This window comes from Mirounga leonina, unplaced genomic scaffold, assembly GCF_011800145.1.
Source record: "Mirounga leonina isolate KUSES-001 unplaced genomic scaffold, KU_Mleo_1.0 Mir_153, whole genome shotgun sequence".
Lineage (NCBI taxonomy): Eukaryota > Metazoa > Chordata > Mammalia > Carnivora > Phocidae > Mirounga > Mirounga leonina.
Window position 1 is genome coordinate 20,469,531 of NW_023270387.1, and position 23,722 is coordinate 20,493,252.

The following is a 23,722-nucleotide window of genomic DNA, read 5'->3' on the forward strand; positions in this document are numbered from 1 at the left end:
GGCATTGGTTCTCCCGCCTGAAGTGACTGGCTCCCCCGAGGGCTCCCTCCTGACACTTTGCATAAATAAAACATGGATCTGGGTGCCTCATGTGTGCGTGAGGTGGGGAGACCCTGAGTGTTTCTGCTGCAAAGACACCCTGGTAAAACCAGGGTAGGCAAGCTGTAGGTAGCAGAGAGGTCAAGGGGAATGCCCTGCAGGCACAGCAGAAGCCCTCTCTCCCTACGCTGTCTCCTGCTGTCTCCTCCGGAACCTTCATTTCTCTTTCTTCTGGCCCGCTGGGCCATCACCTCCCGACTGATAACACTCCTTGGAGAGGAGATCTTGCCTCCTTTCATTTATCCTCCCACATCTCCTAGCTCTTTGCTTGTAGTTGACACTTGATAAATAGTCCTTGAATGAACACCTACATGGCCAGCGCTCCTGCACGCACTTAACGTCAGAGCATAGCTAGTGCACAGACTCAGGTCAGGCCAGGCTTGCTGCTTCCTCCTCTTCCTGAAAAATAACCAAAAACACTCTCTCTCTCTCTCACGCACACACACACACCTCAGGGCTCTGGAGACCAGCCCCTTCCCTTAGGCAGCTCCAAACACCCTCAGATCACCACAGAATTCACATATATGAACATTTCAGAAGACGCTAGGGAAGGCGTGGGGGGCATCAGTGGGATGAGGATGGAGCCCCACAGTGCCCTCAGGGAGAGGGGAGGGAAGGTCTGAGTCTGTGCTCACAAATGTTTCTAGCTCATCAGCACCCTTCACCCAGGAGGATAGGCCCCTCCCCCCAGGAGAAGGATAGGCCCCTCCCCCCACAGAGGTTCTTAGGAGTTTCCAGGCCCCACGATGGACAGGCCTGCGGCGGGCAATGAGCCCGCAGTTTCCAGCTCTAAATATTTCAGGGCATCTAGTGTAGCTCAACAGCTTTCTGGGCGGTCTGTTTCCTTGGGGCGGGGGGGGAGGGGGTATTGCCAGGCTGTCTCCACTTACAGCACCACGTTCCATTTCAAGAAGAAACCTTGAGGCCCAGGAGGGGCAGCTCACTTACTGGTGATGGGTAGGGGGCAGCGGGGACAGGGCACCTGGAGATTCGGGTCCAATCCCTGCTTCACTAGCACTGCCCCGCCCCCACCACACACACATCATTCCTCTTGGCCTCTGTCTCCTCCTCTGTAAGAGGGGGTGGACTTGGCTCTGCTCTTCTGGCCCCAGGTGCCGGGGACTCTATACTGAACGCAGGCTAAGGAGGCTTACTTAAAAGAATGTTGCAGACACATCCATATGCCCACAGTCACAAGCACACACCTGGAAAGACTCGGCAAGTGACGGGAGGCTCACCCAGGCTCTCGGATGTCCCCCAGCCTCTTTCCTTTCCCTGAAGACCAACTGGTCGCCCTGTGCTGCCGGCTCCACCCTCCGGTCTCCGGGAGCCGACCTGCGCCCCCACCTCCCTTTTCGGCCACTAGGGGGTGTGGCGAGCACACCCGGGAGGGGTTAGTCCGCGCTCGCAGACCCTGGGGTCGGGAGGTGGGGGCCTCCTGCCCCTGAGAGCGCAGGTGGCTGTTCCAGAAGCCTGGGAAAGGGCCAGCGCCCTTGTCTTGTGGGATACCCGAATGGCCGCCAATGCCCTGTCCTGCCACCAGCCAGGCTCCCCTACTCCTTCCCCTCCCCCCCACCAGGCCCCAGCTGATGCTGAACAAAGACGAGGCTATGAGGCTATGAGGAGGCTACGTACAGGTTGTTTCACATGTAATTTGAATATCGTTTCTTTCAAGTCAGAAGAGCACAGCAAGCTCCTCCCCACCCCGGCCTCTCCCCTTAGCTCTCTGTTTGTTCCCCTAAAGGGCCTCCAGCGCTTGTTGTAGCCCGTCAGTCCGTCAGTCCAGGTGGCCCAGCCTGAGAAAATGTCGAGCCGGCCGGTCCCCAGGGCTCCCTGCGCTCAGCCTATTAACGGTGCGGCCCCCTTTCTCCTGCCACAGATCCTCGATGTGAATCAATCCCATGATGCAACATGCCTCCCCAGCCCCCGCTCTGACGATGATGGCCACGCAGAATGTCCCTCCCCCACCCTACCAGGACAGCCCGCAGGTGAGTGTCGACTGACCAGATGATGGGAAGGGGGTGGCCTTCCCTGGGCGGGACAGAGCGAGGCCTACCCCAGCTGTCTCCTGGCCACTCTCTGGGCTCTCCCCCCCCCCCCCCCCCCCCCCGGCTCTGGAGAGCTGGCCAACACAGACCCCTGGAGGGGCCATTGCATTTGACAAAACGGGGTTCAGATCCTACTTGAGTAGCTCTGTCACTAACATCTGGGACCGTCATCTGGAGCACCCAGTCATGGTCCTGCCCCCACCCTCACCCTGCTTCCCGCTCGGAGCAGATATCAGACAAATGCACCCAACCCCTCACTCAGGGAGATCCAGATGCAGGTAAATCGAGTCTGCTTTTGAGTATCTGGGGAAACCTTAATTAGAGGTTCCTTTGTACCAGATCCCCCCCATTTACTGGTCACTGGAGCCCTTCTGTCCCATCCTTCTCTGGCTGCCCATTCCAGGAATCACCCTTCTGTTCAGGATTCTGTCGGCTTCTTGCTAGAAAAAGGCCATGACCCTATCTCTACGTCCTCCAGCCCTTTCCCCCGGTTCCATCCCTCAGCTCTGACCCAGCAACCCCCAGAGCTCTCCTGAGACTCCATCCTGGTTGCACCTCTTGAGAAGGTGGCATCTTCACACTGTATTCCTGTTGTCTCCTCCCCTCCTTCTAGAGGCCTGGCCCAGCTTTGGTGGGTTGGGCTCCCCCTGGTCCTTCAGACCCATCACTTTGGACCCGTGCTTCCCACCGCACGCACCTCTCTCCACACTTGGTTCTCTGGAGACCCTGAGTTAGTTTTGCGGTTTGTCACAGGAGCGTCGGTTCCCTGGCCCTTACCTCCACCTCCTCCTATTTTCTCTACCCCGGTCTCTCAAGTCAGTATGACTCCAGGAAGGGTTTACTGAGGATCTGCAATGTGAACTGCAGCTAGCTAGAACCCTCGTTCACTCATTCACTCAACAAACGTGCAGTGAGAGCCTACTGTGCACCCGGGATCCGGCAGCCGGTCTTTGCTCTGATGCCCCTTCCTCCTGAGCCTTTCACACACAGCCGTTCTCAGGGACCACGTGGGAGATCTGTGCAGCGCACGAGGGATATTAAGACGCAGCACAGGGTGGGCAGACTTTTGCACACATACGGTCCTAGGATCCTGACACCCCCAGCCTGGTGTGAGCATGTAGCAGCTGCGCCATCCATCCCTGTTTCCCACCCCCACCCCCCACCCCAGGAAATCACCACTTTCCAGAACGTCCAGCATGCAGACCACCACGGACTCCTCTCCCCTCACCCCTAAAAATTCAAAAGCACTTGTCATTCCCCGACCTTCGAGCACACGTCCTTTTATCCCCACCCGTGCGCCAACATGTCAACTCCATGCCTTCCTCAGCTCTCCCCAACCTAGCCCCCTGTGCGGCCAGCCTTCTGCCCACGTCAGTAGCTTTCCACGAATGACTGCAGGGGTGGACTCGGTATTTACATGGTTCCTCTATTTGAAAGTTCCAGGCATGCAACACTACGTCAGGACCCTCCCCTCCATAGTCAGAACGAAGTGCAGGAGGCCTGGACTGGGGAGACCTAGGAGCCGTAATGGGGAACTAGCTTCCTCCTCCCTCAGTAGACACAGACATCATTCTCTCATCTGCTCAGGCAGTGTTGGGGACCCCCGGGGTCCCGATAAAGAGGCACGCACTTTGGCTCCGTTCCTTTTGTAGTTGGATCCTGCTCTCCTAGCTCCACAGTAGAAATGGCGAATGGACATGGGGCCATTTCCTATCCTCAGCAGGTAGTGGGTGCAAAGGCCTCATACGCAAGGCTCGGGGACAGCCGAGGGCAGGGCCAAGAGGTCAGAGAGCGTTGGACTGGCACGGCTGGTGGCCACTGCCTCCCTCCCGCCCGCCCCAAGCGTTGTTTTGCCTGCTGGGGCAGCTGGGAGAAGGCTGGGTTTGGTGGGGATTAGCAAGAGCGCGGCAGCAGGGCCTCTGTGGTCCAAGAATGCGGATCCGGGTGTAGTTAAGTACAGGAGCCTAATTGAATTCTCAGCGTACAGCTGAGAACTAATACATCCCAGCTGCTGAGGGACGTGATGGAGGTAGGGCCACAGCTCTCGGGCACTCAGCCCCCCGGAAGTCACCGGTGAGCGGCTCGAGCCTTTTGAGGGGAGGAAGGGAGGCTCCAGGTCCCCATCTAGGGCCTCAGAGTAGACACCCTGGGCACGGACTGTGCAAGGCTCTCCTCTCTTAGGAGCCACCAGTACTTCGTCATAGAAAATCCATTTACAGCAAAGGAATACTTTGCCCTGAGGAAGCCACGCATCTATTTGTAACCCCAGGGCCCAGGAAAGAGGCATCTGACAGCAAGTGTCAGTGTCCCTGGTCAAGTGACCGAGCCAAAGTCTGGGGTCCTTATGGCCTTGGCTAGGCCACTAGTCTATGGCTGGATTGCCATGGGCCTTCCCTGAGCCAACCCGGTTCCCAAAGAGACTGATCAGGATAGGGGGTCGTGGGGAGTCGTTTGGGCATTGATGACATGGCCGGGATGGAAGAGGTGAGTGAGAGCCACAGAACAAGGACCTCTGACTCATGGGGGAAGGCTGTTCTCTCCAGAGACAGAGAACTAGACTTTGAAGCCGGTTGGCTCTTGGGGAGGGGTCCTTTCTCCACACTCTTTGGGGCCTTCTAGGAGGGGCTCCCACATAGGAATGAATGTCTTCTATGTGAGTCTTCTGCTGGGGAACTTGCTGTGATCCTCCTGCCTTCTTCCCTTTCTGCTTTCAAGAGGCTGAACCCAGCTTCTCAGGGGAAGCCCTGCTCCATTGCCCTCATCATGCTCATTATCCTAGAGAACCAGCTACTCTCTGACACTCAATGTCCTCGGGAAAGCCGGGCCTAATAGGAACACGGGTCAGGCACACAGGGGAGTCCCTTCCTAAACGGGGCTCTCTGAAAAGGATTCCCCACTTCCTCCGATTCCTTTAGGTCTAATCTCATTACTTTTGGATCCGGTATGACTTGTTTCCTCAAGGCCTGGACAGCTGAGCACATCTCTATATCACCTCCTTGGAAGCCCAGTTTCTTCCACAGGCAAAAACGGACAGTCTGATACGAAGTCCCCAAAATGAAAAAGGAAGCGAGAAGCAGAGCCCTTCCTCTGAGACCCATGCAATCGTTTTAATAATGTTCCCGTTGTGCTAAGGGCTAGCAATACCGAGCATAATCTATTCAAATGCACAGGAGAATCTCACTTTGGAAAATTAGGAATCTGCATTAAAAAATTCCCAAGCCCCGGACCTTCTTTATAATAAATTAGAATTTTTTTTTTTCAAGGCAAGTTCTTAACTTGGCAATTTCATTTTTGAAGTTTGGGGAATAAAGTTATTAAAAATGAGGGAGGCTTTTTTTTTTTTCCCATTTCAGGAGAGTAGCATTAATGGTTATGGCCCCCTGCTTTCTGGGCACAAGCCAAGTGGTATGATGGCCAAGCAGCTTCGGGCCCCTCTGTTGGGTTTCAGTCCGTCCTGGAAAAACCCTGCAATTACTTGTAAGGATGTCACTCTGTGTTTATTGGGCACTAAAGGCCGACCATGAGTTTAGAAGGTGCAAACCCAACAACCCACTGGAAGCCTTCCTGTGGTCAGCTTCCTCCTTCTGGTGGCTTCTGGTTAACTTCTGTTTGAGTCACAGCGCCCTCTACTGTCTGGCCACAGTACCTCGATTCCAGCGTGGTCTAGCTGGGTCTTTGATCTTCACATTCTGCCCTGAGAGATAGGGGCAAGTCACTGGGGACTGTGGATTTCTACAATGATTGTTTAATGAAAACATTGTCTCCAGGGAGACCTGGATATGAGCTAGGTGTGTGGTCCCCCCCGTTCAATATATGCTGTTAATTCCTACCTGACTCTCTTTCCCTCTTCTACATTCCTGCAGCAGCCTAGCCATCTGTCACCTGGACTTTCCCAGCCCCCTCCTCCCACTGCCCCAACCCCCCACCTGCTCTTAACAGAACTCTAAAAGCTATGCTCTCTACTATTCTCCCCTCCCAGCAAGTCCCCCTCCCAGACTTGTCGAGGTAACACAGCCACCCTCTCACGCCTGGGTGTATACCCTCCCTTCATGGACTCTGTCTCCACCTCTGAATGTCCTTCAAGTTCTTCCCCTTCTGGAAGACTCCAGATGCAATGTCACCACCGAGCAAAGTTCTCCCTTCTGCAGTTCCACCAGCAATTTCAGGAAAGCATTGGGATCTAGTAGTGAAAGCAACATCTTCCTCTCCCTCGCCCTCCCCACACACACCAGCGCCTGCTAGCAGCACCCTCCCCCCACGCTTCCTCAAACACAGACACATACCTACCGTTCCACAAATATCTTTGCCCTTGGCTTATAGGCAAGACAAATATTTTATCTGGTCTCTTTGTGTATGTATTCAATGTTTAGTATTCCTCTGTCTGCGTGTCCCCAGCATGTCGGGCTGCGTGAGCATTTGACCAGAAAGCAGACGTCCTGGCAGGTCCCAGTCTGTCCCACTAGGCGCAGCCCCCCTGTGGAGGTGGGCACCCAGTTACCACTTTAGGAACAAATTGGTACATAAAGATGACTTGATGATGGGCGATGTTAAAAAGGTTTTAGTCGTTCACCCAAGATGCAGCCTCGTTAGTGAGCAGAAGGAGGCAAGGCAGGCAAAGTCAGAACCCCTCACTCAGGACCAGGATGGGAAGCTCACTTCAGAAGATAGTCACACATTGGCTTGGGACCCTTTGGCAAAAGCTGTGTTCCTCTGTCCCCCTCCATCCTCCCGTTACCCTCAGAGTGAGGAGGCTGGTGCTCAGGACCCAGAAAACTGTGCCTGGAGATCTGGGGTCAAAATGATGCTGTCTCACCTCTCCTGCAAGAGGAAGGTGAAGGCTCGGCCAGCCATGTCCCGGGAAGGTCAGACCTGGCCAGACCTGGCCAGACCCGCCTCTCTTGCCCCACCCCCACCCCCACCACCAAGTACCTTCTTTCCCTCCCTGTCGCAGCACCATTCCCACTCTGGGCAGGGCCAGGGGAGCAGACGTCCTGGGGAAGCTGGATGGGCTTTGATCAGTCATTAGGATCCCCATGCTGGGTTTCATTAGCTGGAGGCAGAGGGGGTGGCTTGGGCCCCTGGCTGTGAATGGCCCCCAGCCAGGCCATGCAGCTGTGCTGGGCAGAGTGAGTTCAGATGTTTTCACACTTTACATTCCTCTCATCTCTTTGAGGGCTGGAGCCCCCTGCCTTTCACTTTGCAGCAATAGAGTGAATTCAGCAGCTTTGAAAGCCCCCCTAAGCCTTTTCTGTGGCAGTGATTGACGGCTCCCTCCGCCCCTGGGGACAACACCCCAGGGACCATATGGGCGACCTGCCTTCCCCAGCTTTGACTCATCAAAATGGACTCTTCTCTTTCTTTTTTTTTATTTTTTGCTGGGCCTTTCTTCTCTTTGTGCAGTGACCTCTGTCCCTGGCCTGCTTGGGCCACCCATGTGTTTCAGCTGGACATATCCCTGAACTCCAACTCACTCAAGACCTACATTCCTCATTGTGTCAAAGGCAAAACAACCTACAGGTCTGACCAGGGGGCCTTTGTGCCCCCACTTAGGAGGTGGTGGGCTAGCAATATGACTTTTAAGCTGTGAAGAAATACTCCACTGGCCTTGTCTAGGTTTTTTCATTTGATGAACTTATACCTGAATTCTGAAATTTACCCAAAACACAGAGATTTAATTGTCTATCCTCTTGCCTCCAAGCAGGGTGAGTGCCCCAAACAGCTACAAAAATAGTTAATGGCCCAAGTATACAAAGCTTAAAATAAATCAGGGAACAGGTGATCAAAGTCTGCAGCAGGCCCAAGGAGCACTTGAACTTGCCTTGCCTCCCTTTCTGGTGTGATCATCTAGGAGCTCGGGTGTCTACAGGGTCTAGAGGGAGGAGGATGGGTGAGTGAGGGCCCAAGGGTGCTTGCTGTCCTTGGAGTTTGTGGCCCAGAGGAGTGGGAGGACCCCCACATGGCAGAAATTCAGGAATCCTAGGCCTTGTCCCAGTTCCACTGCTGATGCATTAGATACATTGAGGTCAGTCATTTCAGCACGATTTCTTCCATCCATGCATCATTCAATAAATACCGAGTGCTTTCTGTGAGCTTGCAGACCTTTTGCTAAGTACTAGACATATAAAATGTATAGTTCCTGACCTAATGGAGTTTGTAGTCCATTTGCGGCCTTTGTTTCTGCATCCATAAAATGGGAATAATGTGTGCCCTCCCCACCCCACAGGATTGTTGGAAGTGTGGGCAGGAAAAGCAGAGTGATCTTTCCTGGCCTCTTTACCTCTATGACCCTGACATTGAGTGTTCACTCACTCTCTTCTGTACATCTTCAGTAGCCAAGATTGCACTGAACTTTCATTACTCTGCTTTTTATTAGGAATATGATAGGCATATCATATGTTTCTAGCTGTGAACATACCCCCTTGCACACGCATGCACACACGTGCACGCACACACACGCACACACCAGGCCCACAGAGGCACACCTACACTGAGATTCTGATACACCCACTAACGGACCTACTGGAAATCACTGGTTTGGGACTATTATACAAGTGAGGGGCTCTCCAGAGATGTTTGGGAAGGGTGGAGAGCAGACAGTTGTCCGGAAAGGGCCCAAAGCTAGGAAGTGAGGCTCAGATTTAAGTTCACAGCCTTACCCCCATCAGCCACATGTCACTAACACCCCACAAGGGCAAACAGGGCCAGTGAACATTTTATAAGCCTCATTTTGAAAACCACTGCCTACAAACACTTTTAAAACTAATTAATTAACTAAGACCCCCTCATTTTACACCACGAAGTCATTTTTCTGTGGTTTGTTCTATCCAGTGGGCCCTGGGATCAGAATGTAGGTGATTTAGGCCTGCTGTTCCAGGATCCCCTTCAAATCAGCTCTTCCCTTCCCTGTGCTGAAGGGTGGAGGGTGGGGACACTTAGAGGAGCCTCTGTCGACCCCTCCCTTTTTTGGATCCCTGAACATTTCGACACCTCTCTCACTCATCCGCTCACTCGGTCAGTCATTTGGGCATTTAACAAGCACACTGGGAGCCTATCGGGAGCCAGGCATGGTAATGGGGGCTGGGACACCAGTCCACTCAGGAAGACAGACAATGAAGGGCCCCAAAGTGTTACAGACGTTAAGGTTAGAGGCATACACAGATGAGGAAGGGTCCAGGCGACCTAGGTCTGAGGGGTGTGGAGTATTGGGAAAGGCTTCTTGGGAGACATACTGCTCCAGCTGAGTCTTGAAAGAGGGGTAGGGTTACACATGGTCGGGAGGGAGGCAGGGCGGGGGAAACGTGGACATTTCCTGCTGACGCAGCTGTGGGAACAAAGGCAGGAGGATGTAAATCATCGGGCATGTTCGGGCAACCCTGCGCGGTAGGGTCTGACCAGGGTAAAACGTAAGGGGAGGGCGCTGTACCAGCGACAAGACCAGGGTCAGGGAGCTGGTCCAGGCCTGGAGCACCCCGTGAGTTGTGCTCTCCCCACAAAAACATCGTTTTTTGGCCTTGCCCCCTGCTGCCTCCCACCTGTTGAGGCCAAACCTGATGTTTACCAAATAGCTTCGAGCCCTGACCTCTTCCCAGGTCCTTGGACTCTCTCCTGGTCGTGAGGGAACCAGATCCCGCCCGGCCAGCTCGCCGAGCACCGCGGAGTGCCAGCTCCCAGGCCAGCCCAGCCCAGCCCCTCTGGAGCCTCAGCGGCCCCTAGTGGACCAGGCCTGTGCAGGGCCCCCCTGTTCTCCAGAACACGATGTTTCCGTGGCCTGGTGCAACAGGCTCCAGGAAAGGGCGGCTCCCACCTGGCCCGGGTCAGGTGGAAGGCTCAGAAGAGGGGGTGTCCTCTTTGGAGGAATGGCCTTGCTGAGTCACTCTGAGAAAGTGCAGGCCTGGGTCGTCCGGGGTTGGAAGAAAGGACTCTGTGAGAGGTTCTTGGGTATAGGAGTCACAAAGAGCAAGGCCACGCGTGAGGGGGAAGTGTGTGACATGGGCAATGTGGGTGCTGGGGCGTCTGCGGCAGGTATGGACAGGGAGTGGAGTTTGGATTCGGAGGGAAGACTAGCAAAAAGGAACAGTAAAAATGCTTAGAAACCAAGGTTTACTGAGCACTCGCTGTGTGCCATTCACCCTCGCATCTGGCTTCACTGTAGCCCTGGGAAGAGATTATTAGCTCCATTTGTACCTGATGGAGAAACTGAGGCTCAGAGGAACTGAGTCTCACAGTTCCTCTGGGAACCGTGGGCAGTCATGGGAATTGCCCACAACACCATGGCCCCCTCTCGCTGGGCCTGAACCCAAGCCTGCCCCATTGCCCTGGGTGCTTGGAAGAGAGTGGGTTCCCTCCACAGGGGCAGGGCCCCCAAAGCAGCCCGTGGGACAGAAGCCAAAGAGGCCTGTGGATTCTATTAATGATAACTACCATATACTGTCTATTAAGTGCAACTGCTTTGCACGCTTTACCTCATTTAATTCTAACAACCCCGCACCGTAGGTGTAGTTGCTCCCATTTTATAGGTGCGGGCCCTGGGTCAGAAAGGTTGAGTAACTTGCCCCAAGCAGCACAGGCAGAGAGTCACATCGAGAAGAAATGTCCCTGCTCGTATGTCCTGCTTTGTCCCATTATCTCCAGCCCCGGGCTGGATGCCCGCCAGTCCCAAAAACATGTAGTCAGCAACTGTGACTTTTCTGCTGGGCCTGAGGCATTCAGTGTCGAGAAGGTAAACCTGCAGCCAAAAAGCTATCTTTGGACGGGAAGCCGACCTCCTCCACACCAGTCATCCCTGCATTCAAGAGACGTTTTGGAAACTCTCTCTATCAAACCCTGAGGCTACAATAGTAGAGAGAAAAGACCTAGCCCCTGCCCTCCAGGGGCTGAGAGGGAGGCAAGTCAGCCCACGTGGCTACACAGCGTGCTCAGGGCCGTGGGAGCACAGAGCAGGTGGGCCTGCCCGCTGCTGATGCTCAGCCGGCATCCCCTGAAGGAGGCAGCAATCCTCACCATGGTGGCGGGAAGCAGGAAGCGTCACCACCATTTCACAGATCAGGAAACTGAGACCCCCTGAAAGGTAAAGTTCCGGATCCAGGGTTGGCCAGTAGTGAGTGGCAAAGGTGGGATTCAGTTCTACCTGATGCCAACGCCTCCCATGAACCACCTCTGTGGGATGCTAGAAGGACTCCGGGGTCGTCCCTCGTCCTGAGCCACCTGCCCCCACCTCCCAGGAGCAAAAGAGAGGAGCTCTGAAGGGAGGCTGACAGCAGACGGTGATGGAAGACTTGGATTCTGTGCAGTCGGGCTCTGGGTCACAGGCTCCCCTGCAGCCTCAGAGGGGAGTGAACCCAGCAGCCCTGGGCCACCTTCAATTAATGAACCACCCATACCTTCCTGCCTGGGCGCCATACAGAAGGACTGTTTCTCGCATGACCCATGATCAGTGTTTGGGGAATGACTTGTGTGTAGACGGCCTCTTGGGGGATGGGGATTCGCTGGGCCACAGTGCGGACAAGAAACTGCGTGGAGAACCCCCCCACACACACCCCCAGCATGGCTGAGAAGTAACGCTTCCACCTGATTGTGGCTCCCTTCCTTTCTGTCCCCTTTGTCACTTGACCGGGAGATGGAGCCGGTGGGAGGGGGGGCCTTCCCATTCTCCTCTTCAAAGAAAAAAGCCTTTGGTTCTTGCCCCAACCTTTATACACACTGTCTGTGATCTCTAGCTGTCTCTTCACCTCCGTGGGCTTCAGTTCTCTCATGCAAAATGGTGACGACACCAACTTACTGCCCGAGATGACTGTTGAACGCGAAAGCCTATAGAGGTATTTCATTAGCTCATTAGAACATAATGTGCCACTCTCCTCCTCCAGTTGGGGTAGGGTGGTGCTTAGCAGAAACGAAAGCATGGATGGGCTTTCCAGCGCCAGTGAGGGCAATGGGGGTAGGGAGGTGAGATGAGCTTCTCAAATCGCACTGTGGAGTATCTCCTACCCATTTCCTGGTCCGATTGGACTGTCAGAGAGGTTGCCAGATTTGCCTGCAGATTTTGCCTTCCTCTGCACACAGCTTACGAACGTCAACTCTCCCCACTCTGTTTTAGGGTGGGGATGGGGATCCCGAACCTTCATCTCAACGTGTTTCAAACCAAGTATCTGGGCAGGGCCCTTGTGCTCCAAGCTTAAGGTAGGGCCGGTTCCAGCTGAACGAGGGAGAGAGGGCCAGTGGTTATAGCTTTCATGGAAGGATGGAGTATGGAGTGGTGGCCTCAGGGGTCTTGCCCCAAGAAAGGACTCTAAGGAAAGAGGAGGTGGGAACCCTAGAACCCTGTGTAGGCTCTCACAGCACCCCATCTCTTTCCAGGGAATGCTGTCACCCTTCTCCATCTATTACCCTGTTCTCTCTCTCTCTCTCTCTCTCTTTTTTAAGATTTTATTTATTTACTTGAGAGAGAGCATGAGAGTAGGACCAGTAGGGAGGGGCAGAGGGAGAGGGACAAGCGGGCTCCCTGCTCAGCAGGGAGCCTGATGCGGGGCTCGATCCCAGGACCTCAGCTGAGATCATGACCTGAGCCGAAGGCAGACACTTGACCCGCTGAGCCACCCACGCGTCCCACCCTGTTCTCTTGATTACTCCTGACAGCCTGTGCAGTAGGTACTCACCCCTGCTTTTTACAGATGAGAAAGCCAAGGATCAAAGAGGTCAGGAAACTTGCCCCCAAACATGTAGCTAATAATTGACAGAGGGAGCAATGAACCCAGGGCCTCAGATTCCCTGTTCCTCCCACTCTCCGAGACTTTTCCCATCTTCTAGAAAGCTCTCAAGACACTGTTCAACTCTGCCTTTCCTCCTCTGTGCCTCAGTTCTCCTTGTTGCAAAGGGACAGTCCTTGCATCGGTGCAGTGCTGTCCCCACACCCTGTCCCCAGTTTGCCGCCAAGGCAGAATTTCCAGAGTGCTCTGAGGTCCCCTTGGAGGAAGGTTCAGAGTCTGGAGTGGCCAGTTCTGAGACCAGCTGTGAACATACCAAGTGGCCTCATGGAGTCTGTACCTGCCAGACCGAGCAGAAAAGGACAGTTACTTGGAGCAAATGCCTGACATTTAGGCGTGCTAGTAAATGTCTGACAACCAGTTCTCTGGGCTGCGCAGAAACCTCCTCCCAGTACCTCCACAAGTGGCCCTCCTCCCCCAGGCCCTGAGGCAGCTGCTGGGGGAGGTGGGGGCCTCTCCCCAGGAGCTTCAGTTCTTGGGAAATGGGAAGTCCCTGGCTAGAAAAGGGGATCTATTTGGAGGTAAACACTCACTCTCCAAACCTGGAGGAAATGCAGAGTTTGCTGAATTGGCCCCCAGGAGCTAAATAAATTTGAATCATTGTCCTACTCAGACCAGATCGGCTCTCTCCTGCCCCCAATCCCTCCCTGCGCCCCAGGAGCAGCCTCTCAGCTGGGGCCTCTTGGGATGCTAGCAAGTGACCGCTTTTGATTTATTCTTATTCTGTGCTTTCCTCTGTAACCCAGCAGTCCTGCCTAGAAAGAGGAAGTGAGAGGAAAAGGAGCATTTCCCCTCATCCCTCTCTCCTAGATGCTCATCTTCATGGAAGTCCCTTGTGGATTCCTTCAAGGACACGAGGATATTCACCCTTTGTGGGCAAGGTGGAGCATACCAGCCTCCCCTGCATCTCACCTGTAATCAAGCTCTGCAGGCATAGCTGTGCCTTGTTTAGAAAAGAAGCACATTCTGGAAATCATGTGTTTAACTACCACCACCCCTCCATCTTGGGAGCACTTTGGAGTTTCCAAAGCACTCCTACATACTATACACCCTCTAGTCAGAGCCTCTGGTCAACCCTGTGCTGTGGGTGGTGATTGTTAGAGTACCCCGATGGTGTCTGAGCCTGTCCCTGTTGGGACTTCAGATGCTGCCCAGCTAGAGTTTCCATCCCCTCCACAGGGGCCCAGCGGTCAGTCTCTGCTTGGCCCCTGCAGTAGTGGAATCTCACCGCCTCCTGGATGGAGCCCATACCAGCCTCAAAAGGCTCAGAGGCTTGGAAACTTATTATCTGGGTTGAGCCCAAATCTGTCTCCACGTTTATATAGATTGAATGCATTGCTTGTAGTTTGACCCTTTGGGGCCTGCAGAGCAGAACCGATATAACATAATCCCTTGTTCAGATATTCAAAGGGGGCTCCCATGTCTTATCTCCCCTATCCCTCAAATCTTTCTTACATATTCCAGATTCAAATACTCCTCCTATGACATAATGCAGAATCCCTTCACCAGCCTGATCAATTCTCTGAACGTACTTCCCTATACTTGTTTCAGCAGAGAGGAGTGGGACTAGAGGCTTTGTGTGAGTCATGCTTCTGTTAATGCATCCTCAGATAGCATTAGGTGAGGTTGCTTGTCTTTGTTGGGTTTTTTTTTTTTTTTGACAGACACATTACACTTTGGAAATATTGAGCTTTCTGTCAACTCAAACACTGCTGTTAAATCATGTCTCTCCTGTTCTGCACTTACATTATTGATTTTTTTTTTTTTTGGCTCACGTGTTAGAAGCATTAAATTCTGACTTATTAGATGAAAATTAATCTTATTAGACTTAGCCTGTGGCCAAAATCTGTAAAGATCTTTTGGATCTCAGTCTTACATCGCCTATAAATTTGCTGAGCATTTCTTCAGCCCCCTTCTCAATCACTGATAAATATACTAAAGAAGAGGGCTAAGGAGAAAGCATGTCCTAGAAGCCTTCCCCAAGCTGACCTCTGTCCTTTAAATGTTCCCTCTCTCACTGTCTCTCTCTCTGTCAAATAAATAAATAAAATCTTTAAAATAAACAAACAAAAATAAATAAATAAATGCCACCCTTTGGGTGTAGCTTCCTAATCCATGCAGCCATCCACCGGTCACAGCTCTCCATGTCTTCCACAAGGGTGTCGCGGGAGGTACCTTGCTGAGGTCACTTACACCATCCGTGTCTACACGTTTTCCTCACCTGCCAGCGTAGCAACCATGTTAAATCCAGAAACAGCTCCATGAGAGCAGGCACTCAGCCTTGTAACCTCAGTGCCTACCTAGCACGGTGCCTAGGGACTCAGGGAATATTTGAAGAAATGACCATTTGCATTAGTGGATGAAAGAAACTGGCCCAGATCAATGTGAAGATGAGCAGTATTCAGTTTTTCGGATTCCACCTTCTTTCTCTATTTTGAAAATTGGAACATTTGTTTCTACTTTTGTCCTTATAGCACCTCTTTAATACCCATGGGTCCTAAGATGACACCAATTTGCTTCCTGATGAGAAAGTAGCAGTTTAGGAAAGTTAAGGGACTTGCCCAAGGTCAAAGGCTAATAATGGGAGACGGTAGGATTCAAGCAATCGTCTTCTGGCTTGAAGGTACCATGATACTCTGTCTAGCCTCCCATACTCTGAGTTTGGGAGAGTTCCCCCAGTCCGGTCAACAGTGACAAGGTTATCTCTTCCTAACAAAAAATGATGGGGATCCAGTATAATAAAGCAGATAGATTTCTTTTAAGAAATGAAAGAGCTCATTCGCCATCTGCCAATCATTTATTGAGCCCCAAATATTTATGAGCATCTACTAGTGCCTGGCTATTCTGGGCCCTAGGAATACAACTGCTAATCAAGCCCTCTTTGAGCTTAAAGTTTAGTTGGGAATGGGAGAGAAAATAACTAAGCAAGTAGATGTGTAGTATCTGATCATAGAAAGGCCTATGAAAGAAAGCAGAGTAAGGGGACAGCAAGGGACAGAGGGGCTCTGTTTCAAGCTGAACACATGGCACCAGAGCAAAAATCTAAATGAGGTAAATGAGACAGCAAAAGCAAATGTCTTGGGGGTATCAGTACCAGCAATAATGTGCTTGTATTGTTGGAAGGACCATGCTTTTCCTTTCAGGAGGAAGGGACCTAGATCTATGATGAACATCCCAACTGTAAAACATCTGACTCTTTCAAGATGTATTCATTCATTCATTCAACAAAGGCTAAGCATCTACTCTGTGTCCATTGGGTGCCGTGGACGTAGGTGGAACCAGGGCTTGAGTGCAGGAGGCAGACAGGTATATCAAGCCCAACAGTGCTGCGTGCAGGCTAGCAGAAGAGGAGTTGAGGCAATGTCACCATTCGTGACATTTTAGGGATCCATTTGACTAAAGAAAATATCTTATAAAAGCATTAAATTTGTAATGATGGTCATCCAAAAATTTAAGCCACCTAATCCTTTCTTTAAATAAAATTTTATACAGAAAGTCCAATATATAATATTAGAAGGAGTTGCTCTGGCACAAAATCAGGGGCCTAGGGATACCTTCAAAAACATCACATAGGACAAAAATCACTACCCAAAATACTTGTTATGGCTAAGAACAGAAATCTCTCCAGTGTCCACTAAAATCTGTTTACCTCCAAGTGCCCAGGGAAACCAAATTTAGAGAGCCATTCAATTATCAATCAAAACCATTAAAACAGTTACTTCTGGCTTGAGTGAAATGAAATAAAGCTCTGCCCAAATGAGAACTGATTCAGCCGGGGTTTTTTTTCCTGCTCTTCAAAGTCATCAAATCAACTTATTACAGCCCAGAACAGCCCAAATGACCCATAAACACAATTTAAAGGGTTCATCATTTTGGGTTTTTTCTGCATCTTGGCAGAGGTCACCACCTTCATTTGCATTAAGAATCATCACTTTTGAAGAGAGCTGGTGCCCCACCCGGTTTTGTACGGTCCTAAATTATTCTCTAGAATATTCTCATCTGAAGAATGCTTTCTTCTCGCTGGAGCACATAAACAAATGGATGCTTGTTATACACTCACTGTTCCCTGGCACACATTCTCTCATTCACACACACACCACAGGCCAAGGTAGGCCTCCCAATTCCAGCTGGGGACCAGCTGTCCTGGCCACACTAACCCGCCGCTTCCCCTTTCTTCTTTCTGCAGATGACAGCAACTGCCCAGGCTCCCTCTAAGACCCAGGCTGTCCACATCTCTGCACCCTCGGCCGCTGCCAACACGCCTGTGCCCAGTGCCCCCATTGACCCCCAGGCCCAGCTGGAGGCTGACAAGCGAGCTGTATACAGGTAGGAGACTCTTCAGCTATGTCCGGAAGCCCCAGGCAGCCTCCAGTCCAGCTCAGCCCTGAGAGATGAGCATGCAGGCCAGTGGGTGGGCTCATAAAGGCCACGGCCAACAGCCACTCTCCTCACCACCTTCTCTCTCAAATCAATCTGGACATACCTCAGCTGGCTGCTGTGGGTTGACACTAGCTTCCTGGGATTGTCTAGTGAGGGGCAAGAGAGCCCAGGGAAGAATCTTCCAGAAGGACCCTTTTCTCATCCCAGCTGGGGATTGAGCCCTCATGGGCACCAGAAACCCTCAGCTCTGCTGATGGCCACCTGGGGATGCTCTCCTTACACGTCCCCCGTTGTTGCCTTTACTCCAGCAAGCCCACCGGACCACTGGACATCTGCCAGGACCATCTAGGACTTGGTATTACACAAACTTTACTATGCCTGAAAATCACTGGGGAGAGCTTCTTAAAATGCATATTTCTGGGCTCCATGCTCAGAAATGCTGAATCAGTAGGTCAAACTATAGGAAAAGGAAGAGGAATGTTTTGAAAAGCTTTCTAGATGAATCTAATGCAGCTGGTCCTTGGAGCACATGATTCATGGTTGGCTTTGTTTCTTAGCAAGAGCTGTGGTGTGCCGCCACGTAGGTTCCGGTGCCGTCCCTCCAGATGGGGAGATCGCTGAGAGCAGGGCCGGGCCCTGAATGTTGCAGAGGGTGGGAGGGGCTCAGGGGCTGGCTGTTCTGTGTCTGCGGTTGAGAAGAGGCAGTTGTCTGAGAGCAGCCTGAACGAAGCTCCAGCAGAGATTTTAGTCATTACGTCTCTGTGCAGGGCCCACACCGCTAGAAAAGATGCCCGAGTCAACGCTGAGTATTGAGGTTGGACCCTTACTCACACTCACTTGCGTGAGCACATACATTCCCGTGCATCCCGCAAGCACCTCTTGCCTGGGACCTCGCATACGCTGCAGCAGGTGCCAGGATCAGTAACAGGTGGAATGGTCCACCCAAGATGAATGGGAAGGGGATTGACTCCTTCCTCACTCCTCCCCGTAATGACAGTGCTGTTACGGTAATGGTGATAATTATTGCTGTTACTATCATTATCATTGGCATTATTTTTAGCTACTCAGATGAGCTGAAAGCCTCTAATGCCAACATGGAGTCCAGAGCAGTGAGGCCTGATCCGGAGGTCCTGCCGCGAGGGTCTTTCCCAGCCCCGGTGGAAGGATGAGTCACTGTGCTTGTGCCCCACTCTGCCCAGTGCACAGGTCAGGCCCAGCTTGCCTGCAGGGAGAGAGCCCTGCTTTGGACTCCAAAGAACTCCCAGATCTGGTCACAGTACCTGTCAGACGGAGCACTCCTGTCCTCCTTTCCTTCCTTCCTTCATGCTGTTTTATCGAACCCTCACTAGAATATGTGGAGGCGCTGAGCTGGACTCCAGGCAAAAGAGGGTAAACCTACAAAAGCAAATGCGTGGACTCTTCCCTGTCTCCGCAGGAACAGACAGATATGCCAGCAAGAAACCAATACCTTGTGGTCAGAGCTTTAACAGAGAAGGCTTCACAGAGGCGGCAATATTTGAGTTTGATCATAAACGGTAGTAAGAGAGTCCACCGGAAGGAAAAGTGGGCTGGAGTAGAGCCTTCCAGACAGAGCAGGGCCTCTGTATTCCAAGAATGGCCAGTGGCCAGAGCAACTGGGAGTGGGGAGATGAGGCTACACGAGCACTTGGAAATTAAACTGCAAGGTGGTCTTGGGCTTGTGTTGGAGCATGAGAAGGGAGAGGAGAGTCTCCCTGATGGTCTCATGGCTTGGAGGGATAGCCGTCAAACTCCATGTAGAGCATTGCTACCCACAGTATGACCCAGGGGCTGGCAGCACTGCATCACCCGGGAGCTGTTTAGAGATGCAGACCCTCAGGTCCCACTCGTACCACGTGCGGCATTTACGCACCATCCACCATCTTAGGCACCTTTGCAGACCCCTAGGGGACAGGGACCTGTAGTGAGCACAGATCATAGCCTAGAAAGACCCCTGATTAGTGGCATAACAAAAAGTTTCTGGAAACCCAGGCTTGCATCCCCCCTCCCTTCTGTACTAATCTCTCGGAGCTTTAGTTTCCCAACAGAAGCTAACCAGTAGGCTTAGTAAGATCACTGAGAGCCCCTGTAAGCACCTGGCACTGTGTCTGGTACAAAGCAGATGGGTTCCCTGGCCCTTCCCAAGATCCCAGGCTCATTCCCCACCCAGGCCAACCTGCAGGAGAAGTGGGTTACCTCTCCCATGGGAGCTGCCCATCATGATGTCACTTGAAATATAAAGGGCCAGATCTTCCTCCTACCAACACTTCTTCCTGCTCACCTGCCCACCTGAGCTTTACCTTCTCCCACCGGGCTGAGCCCCCAACAGTCCTCGGCATTTGCCCAAATCATCTCTGCAGCTGTCTGAACATGAAGGAATCCCAGGTTGGTTGCCACCAATGGCCCAGCCAAACATGGCAGCCCAGCATCTCAGAACAACTAACACCTTTGCCCGGCTTTTCTCTGCAGTCCTTCCTGCCCCAGGGGCCCGGGGTTTTCTCTCACAACCACACCTCTCCCATTAGTACCAGCTGCTCTCTCTACAGCCATTGCAGGATGACTGGAGAGGGAGCTCAGCCTCCTAAAGGGTCGGGTAATTTTAATTAGATTTGCCTGCCTTGGGGCAGCCTGGCTGCTCCCAGGCACATCGGGGAGTCGGCATTTTATGTCAATGAATGTAACAAGACTCTTTCGATTCAGATTAGTGCCCAGCACCGACTTTTGGGAGATTCCACCAAGGCCCATCCCAGCAACACAGATGAAGGAAGGGTGGAGGGGGCCCTTCTCTGACCAGGCCCCTGCAGGGTGGGCAGGGGGACAGTGTGACAAAAGGGAGGGGTGTGCCTGTGAGTCCAGGGAGCCTGCCAGTGCCCCCGAGGTTTTGTGTATGAGGAAGTGTTAATGAAATGTATTGGTTCTTTCTGATGTGGAAAGTGTGTGTGTGTGTGTGTGTGTGTGTATGTGTGTGAGAGAGAGTGTGGCTGGGGAGAGGGGAGGCAGTCTGTCTTTAATTGGATCATACCAGAGCATCATCTGGGCTAATCAGCAAGGCAACCAGGAGCTCCCGCTCAGATTAATGATTGCAGTCTAATCCGAGCAGATCCCATGATTGGATGCACATCGCGGGTAATTGTGTTTGTGGCCCAAGAGTGATGCTGAGTGGGAGTCTGAGGAGGGGAGGCCCCATGCAGTGGGGACTGCAGGTTTGGACCTAGCTCAGTTCTCTCCTTCCCTAGCCCCCCACCTCCACCCCCACCTTTTCCCCCAAGAAGTTCAAACTTAGCTTGGACCATCCCACCGCACCCCTCCATGCTGATGGGCAGCGTTCGGTGCTGTCCAGGACCTGGTGGTTAGGTTGCCAGGCTGCGCAGAGACAGGGCCAGGAGGGTGAGGTTAATCCAGCTTTTGCTCTCCCTCCTCCCCTCCGGTCTCCTTCATTCCCCTTTGAAGTGAGGGGGTTCCCATGGAAACCACGATGTCCTGGGGAGCAGAAGAGTGGCAGGGAGCTAGGCCTGGCCAGGTGCAAGGGGGGGAGGAGGTCGGCTTTGCGGAGAAGGCTCTGCTAGGGCGTCAGTTCTCCCCCCACAAGGCTGAAAAGCTCTCTGAGAACCGGGGAAGGGGCCCCGCCCAACGCGGAAGAAATTACCCGCTAGTGATAGGGAATGCTGGGCTGCAGGCTTGAGCCGTGAGAAAGTAGTGGGGGCAATGTGCTTGGCGTCTGCATTGAAAATGCTGGAAAATCCAGCTGTGGTGCAGTGGAGAGGGTGGATAGCTGCTGCCCCCTGTATTTCTCCTCTGCGGCATGGCTCATGGTTGAACTGATTGCATTGACAGTGTTTCTGTTTCCCCCACTAGATCACTAACTCCATGAGGGCAGGGTCTATGTCTGTTTTATTCATTGATCCATCTCTGGCGCCTTAGATAATACCTTAGAGTTGGCAGCTTGGATGGAGTATGTACCAGAGCAGTGCTTGCTGAACAGATTCATTAAATAGGCAGTACCCCATAAATACACCACTGTTCTAGGCTGGCGGCCGGCAAACTGGCCATCAGGGGCGAGGGGATAGAGAGCCCTGCTCTGTAGCATTTGCTGATTTCCACCATGTAAATGCTTCCACCATGGCCCATTTCAAGCTACCAATCTGATCCCGCTGAACAGAGTTGTGAAGAGAGAGGCTCTTGCCTGCCACACAAGCAGCCAAGCTAGAGTCTCTGATTTTAAATCGGTCAGTACATCTTTTTTTATTATTTCTTTTATTTATTTATTTATTAAAAGATTTTATTTATTTGAGAGTGTGTGTACAAGCGGGGGGAGGGGCAGAGGGAGAAGCAAACTCCCTGCTGAGCAGGGAGCCTGATGCCCATGCGGGGCTCCATCCCAGGACCCTGAGATCATGACCTGCCTGAGCCACCCAGTCACCCTTATTTATCTTTTTTTTTAAGAGAGGGAGGAGGGGGAGAGGGAGAGAATCCCAAGCAGGCTCCTTGCCCACTCAGTTCCTAACATGGGGCTCGATCTCATGACCCTGAGATCATGATCCAAGCCAAAATCAAGAGTCAGACACTTAACCAACTGAGCCACACAGGCACCCCCTTTTTTGTTGGGGGCGTAAACAGGTCAGTACATCTTATAACCAGTTCTTTGGAATGGTTTTATTCATGCCTTTAGCCATGATCCCACATTTCTCGTTCCTCACTGGCCTGGCTACCTCTGGGTTCTAAATGTAAAATGTTCTCTCTGAATGAGTTCATACTTCCAACAGTGCCTAGCATGGAGTAGGTGTTTACAATTGTGCCTTTTCACCTTAACCCCGAGGCAGTGAAGTTTCTCCTTCCTAGTCTGTATCCAGCACTATCTCTTCCCATCTGCTTGAGCCAAGCCCTGCCTTCAGCCCAACCTCCCCACCTTCCCCAAGTAGATTCCAAGCCCTTCCTGGTTTACCCGTTAACAAAACTCCTTCCGGCAGCTCCAGAAACCCTGCATCAAACCAGGCTTCGCCTCCTCTGCAGTTTCCCGGCTTTCAGAGTCTTGGCCTTTCTCTGTGACACGTCCAGGTTTTCGGGTCACTGTCATCTCTCTTCTTCTCAACACAGACTCAGAGCTTCTACCTGTGTGATCCCTCCCCCTGGGCAGCTGAAGTCCAGCTCTAGTCCAGGAAAAACAGTGCACATCTCTAAAGCCCTGTCTCTGTGATACTTGTTCCTGTCTCATCCGGACTGGGTCCCTCTAGAAGCCACACTCATCTGGGGAAAGATCAGAACAGTGCAGTGAAAGTGTTCAGATCGCTCTCTTGAGACCATCCTCGTGGAGGTCACCGAGGCTCCAGGCTTGGGTCCAACAGCCCTAGAGCTAAAGGTGTAAATTCAGTAGAATGGCCGCGCTGGGCAAGGCCACACGCTCTAGAAATAGACTTGGTGATCACTAGCTTTGTCGCCTTGGGTGAGTTAATCTCTCTGAGCCTCTGTTTTCTCAACTATAGAAAAGAAAACAGTAACAGCTAGACTAAAATTAGAGACTATAGGATAGTACCGGGCACACAGATCAGTGTCTGCTGCATGGCGTGGGCCGCGGGGAGTGGGGGTGGGGGGCGAGGATGTTTTAGGCAAGAGGGGCCCGCACGCATAACCCTTGGCCTGTTCAGGATGCGAAGCAGTCTGGGGCATTCAGGGGGTTGGAATTCAGGGCTAGGAACATGGTCCTTGGATTTAGATCGCCTGGGTGTACATTCTGGCTCCACCCAAGGCACTAAGCCTCTGGGCCCCAGTTTCCTTGTCTATAAAATAGGGCTACAAATAATGCTATCTCTTTACCAGGGTTGTTATGAGGAATAAATGAGAGAATGCACGCTAGGTGCTTGGTAAAGAATCTCGAATTTGGTGAGCACGCTGTGGGTGTTCGCTATCAGACGTTTGGGGAAGTGTGAGCAGCGATGGGTCAGGCAGAGGTAGGACTGGAAAGGACCTGCAGTCGAGTGGTCTCCATACTGCAATTCAGCTAAACGTGTAGTGAGCTCTGCTCTGTGTAAAGCATTGTGTTAAGTTCCAAGAGGGGTTTTGAATAAAGAAGAGTCAGTCCAGAGAGTAGGAGAAAGATAGACATAGAAAGTCGCTATAATATAAACTTGGCACATAGGATGGTCTCACAAAAGTATTTGTGGAATTGACTGCAAGGCTTCTGGCCCACAGTGCAGTGTGGGAGAGTTACACTGCTTTTCCCAAGGGAGGCGAGCCCGAGGGACATGATAGCCAAGCTGCCTTTCCCGGGGCGGGGCTGGTCAGTGGGGCGGGAGGAAGACCCGAGGTCTGGAAGCTGGGCAGAGGGACTGGGTCCTGTTGTGCCTGTCCCCCTCAGCAGCTGCCTGGCCAGGGGACCCTGGGAACTGACACTTCCTAATGAAGTGTCTTTGAGGGAACACT

At 52.4% G+C, this 23,722-nt stretch overlaps 1 protein-coding gene across 5 annotated transcripts in view; it reads left to right on the forward strand.

Annotated features, from left to right (window-relative positions):
- Positions 1 to 23,722, forward strand: part of PKNOX2 (PBX/knotted 1 homeobox 2) — a 255,822-nt gene that overhangs the window by 175,969 nt on the left and 56,131 nt on the right. For all 5 annotated transcript variants that reach the window (XM_035009226.1, XM_035009225.1, XM_035009227.1 and 2 more), the window contains 2 exons: positions 1,979 to 2,087; positions 17,094 to 17,233. In XM_035009226.1, the coding sequence (XP_034865117.1) occupies positions 2,001 to 2,087; positions 17,094 to 17,233 (227 nt within the window). In that variant the 5' untranslated portion in view covers positions 1,979 to 2,000. The remainder of the gene's footprint in view (positions 1 to 1,978; positions 2,088 to 17,093; positions 17,234 to 23,722) is intronic.